We start from the raw sequence: 3,571 nt of genomic DNA on the forward strand, positions 1-3,571 counted from the left end.
AGGTAAAAAGAACATTAAGAAGTCCTCTCACAACGGAGGGAACTAATGCAAAAAACTTAGAAGAGAAACAATTTGGCAAAATTCATGAATGTATGCCAAAACCAAAAGTGGGTGAAAAGAGTTTAAAGATGAGAAAAGAGTAAAAGGTTGGTTTAAGCACCATTATGCCTCATATTGTAACCTAACCTTTGCCTTGTTTATTCCATATTTACATACATATTAACATATATAATGCACAATTTCCATTGTTGAGCTTGCTAGCTACTCCGTAGCAGGTAAAAAGAGTAAGAAATTTCGTATTTCAACATCAAAAGAGACACTTCCAACAAATTCTTTTAAATAATTGCTTTCATTTGCAAATTACTCCTTCAGGACTTTGAATGCGAATGATTACTAAAAGCCAATCATAAACTATTATTTTTAACAAAGACTATAATTTATCAAACATAGACGATATATGTTGGGGTCAATCCTAGTACAGTTCAAGGGTAAGAAATACCCCGCCTTCACATAAGTAAAGCATTTAACAATAGATATTGAATAAAAATACAACAAACTAAGATAACTTGTTATTAAATAAAAATACAACCAAACTAAGATAACTTGTAGGTAAGAATGAATAGGAGTTAACATGGACCATGCTGATCATAACACTTGAATCGAACAGGTGACTGAGGCTTTTGGTAAATTCTTCAATGTAATCTCGATTAACATCTGACATGGATTAAAATTCGGAGTTCGGGCTAAGCATATGACCAGTTCCTCCAAAACTAACGCATGTCTAAGGAGAAACTGGGTTATTAATATCTCCTGAACAAATCCATGGTATTCCCTTATCACTATTCTTTTGAGACGATTCCTGCAACATACGGGAGTTTCATGATCTGTACGGATAAAAAATTCTTGTTCCTGCTCCAGCGCCTTTTTCCTATACTCACACAAAAAGTCGCCATGATATCCAGCGAGTCCCTAAGAAGTAAACATCAATAATCAATAAAATTAAAATTAAGAAAACTCTCAGAAGTTGAACAACATTGCTCATATGATTACTAAAACCACACCAACCTGTGCAAATTCAAGTGTTTCTAAGACAGGTGAACAGTTGAGAAAAGGCAACAACAGATTATCCCAGCAGCTATCTTCAGTAGCACCACCCAACTCTAGATGTTTCAGATTAGGAAACACGGGGAGTTTATCCTTTAAGACTTCCTCATCGATGAAGTCAAACTCCTACAACCACAAGTTAAACAATTATTACAATTGGTAAATTTCAAAATCAACTATGAAAGGAGAAAAAGGATTATTCAGCTTAAAAGAGAGAAATTAGAGATTGAGACATTACCCACATAAAAATGCCAAACAATGATAAGTGTTGAGAATAAGAAAAGGGTCTAATGAGGTTAATTATTTGCTGAAATGATCTTCCAAATTTTAAGGCCATGCATATTGTCAGAGATGCTTTAACAAGACCATGCATTACAGGGATTGAGTAACAACTTGCTAAATTATCAGAGTATTCAATGTACTCCAGATTGGGAGTATTGATCAGCACACAGTCGCTGTTATCTCGGAAAAAATCAGGACATTTAGGCATCCTTAAAGTCAATCTTCGAAGGGAAGTCGACGTGATAGCCGTGATGTTCACATGCCTTGTAAAGGGTTGGAATGTAAGATCTTCAAGTAGAGGGCAACTTGATACTAGCCTTGGCAAAAAGTCATCCTCAGAAATGAGAGATGCAAACAAGACGAGCTGTTTCAATTTTGGAAGACGATAAGAGGGCATGGCGTAAATTTGATCAAAACCAATGTTGACCTCAAGTTTCAACACCTCCAACGTTTCACAGGTGAAAATATCTGGGGGCAGCTGAAAATTACCTGACTCCCCCACCAGTATAGAGAGGTCAAGTTCCCTAAGGCCACAAAAAGACAATGGATAAGAGATCCACACATTCAATCGCGGAGATTTCAAGTCAGGGAGGCAACCTTGACTACACCCATAGCAACTATCGCAACCAAAAAAGTACACTTTACCAAAGTCCTTGCTGGTAAGTTTAAGCTTAAACTTGGTAAGATGCTGCGATTGGTGTGTCTGGAGTACGGTATCAACAAAGCTCACAAAAGTGGGGAAACGCTCAATTGCATAGGGATGTTTCAAACAAAGACAGATAGGTGAACCATCAAAATCAAGACTTGTAATCAAAGGGAAAACACGCCTCAATTTCGTAGACAAGGCACAAGTAGCAGCAGCATCCTTGGTAGGAAGCAAAGAGAGGATCCGAATTAATAATTCATCAGGCAAACTGGAGAGCCTATCTACCAACATTTGAGTAAAGTTGTGATTTTGAACATCACATACAGTAGCATAATTACTGGTACATGGTTTCAAGCTCCTATCCATACTGACCATACACCTGCACCCATGATAGATAAATAGACGATACTATTAAAACCCTGATCAAATAGGATGAATCATGCAAAACCGCTTAGAAAACAAATATCCAGAGCTTGTAAGAAATTTAACAATCAATAAAAAGCGGATTATAATATGAAAGCGACAAAAACAAAATAGGATGAATCATGCAAAACGGCTTAAAAAACAAAATCAAAATCAAACAAAAAGTGGATTATAATATGAAAGCGACAAAAACAAAATAGGATGAATCATGCAAAACGGCTTAAAAAACAAAATTAAAATCAAACAAAAAGTGGATTATAATATGAAAGCGATATCTTGAAAGAGCAACTGGGGACAAAACAACCTGGTTCAAAGTTTCAAAGTTCAAATTCAGGAAATCACAGTACGAAATTTAATTCAGGCTCGAAAAATCACATAATTTTATAGGGAGAAAAGGCATATTTGATTCAATTATCAATAATTTAAGTATCTCGTCAGTAATTAAGACCAATAGTTCAAAAGTTCGAACCCTAGATTACGAAATTGATATAAGATTAAACCCTAGATTGTGAAATTGATACGATGATTACACAAAAAGGAATAAAAACTTACCTCAAAAGTTGCTTCAATGGAGGATTAAAATATCAGAAGGCGCCTCAGTGGAGAACGAGGAGTGCGCTTCAATGGGAAACTCAGAGAGAGGGGAAGGGGGAAGGGGGGAAGGGGGAAGGGGGGATAGGGCTAATTTATTATTTAACTATTACGTTCGATTTTTTTTTATTTTGTTTTTATTTATTTTTTTATTTACAGTATATAAATATTACTGTATCTCTTAATTCTAATGAAAAAAAATAATAAATAAAAAAAATAATTAGTGGTTAAAAATTGTTATTGACTTAAATAAAATAAATGGTACTCCCTCCGTTTCATAATATTAGTCCCACATACTATTTTGGGCGTTTCAAAAAGTTATACCCATATTGAATATATTTCATTTATAACTTGATTTATTTTGGAATTAATAAGTTGTGGATTAATGACATGACTCTAAGTAAGGAAATCTTTACCTTAAATTATGCAATTATGACTTATGTTTTCCTAATAAAAATTAAAAAAAGTTAAACTTTTTATTAATTATGTTGTACTTTAATGTTAGATTCCTAATATATTTCTTTT

At 34.2% G+C, this 3,571-nt stretch overlaps 1 protein-coding gene across 1 annotated transcript; it reads right to left on the reverse strand.

Moving 5' to 3' along the window:
• Positions 1 to 541: 541 nt before the first annotated feature.
• LOC145614906 (F-box/LRR-repeat protein At4g14103-like) lies at positions 542 to 3,116 on the reverse strand. Its single transcript, XM_081669981.1, has 4 exons — positions 3,008 to 3,116; positions 1,343 to 2,411; positions 1,066 to 1,230; positions 542 to 969 (listed from the first exon to the last, which is right to left on the reverse strand). Exons 2-4 carry the CDS (start codon positions 2,405 to 2,407, stop codon positions 646 to 648), a joined length of 1,554 nt encoding a protein of 517 aa, XP_081526107.1. The 5' UTR covers positions 2,408 to 2,411; positions 3,008 to 3,116; the 3' UTR covers positions 542 to 645.
• Positions 3,117 to 3,571: the final 455 nt, after the last annotated feature.

This window comes from Chenopodium album, chromosome 3 (genome assembly GCF_948465745.1).
Source record: "Chenopodium album chromosome 3, dcCheAlbu1.1, whole genome shotgun sequence".
NCBI classification, from domain to species: domain Eukaryota; kingdom Viridiplantae; phylum Streptophyta; class Magnoliopsida; order Caryophyllales; family Amaranthaceae; genus Chenopodium; species Chenopodium album.

What these genes read in the sequence shown, in the direction of transcription:
- LOC145614906 (XM_081669981.1), bottom strand. Translation starts at nt 2,407, where the DNA reads ATGGTCAGTATGGATAGGAGCTTGAAACCATGTACCAGTAATTATGCT. An exon ending in TGTTTGGCATTTTTATGTGG is followed by an intron (nt 1,231 to 1,342) that starts GTAATGTCTCAA and finishes TTGTGGTTGTAG; the next exon opens with GAGTTTGACTTCATCGATGA. An exon ending in AAACACTTGAATTTGCACAG is followed by an intron (nt 970 to 1,065) that starts GTTGGTGTGGTT and finishes TTTACTTCTTAG; the next exon opens with GGACTCGCTGGATATCATGG.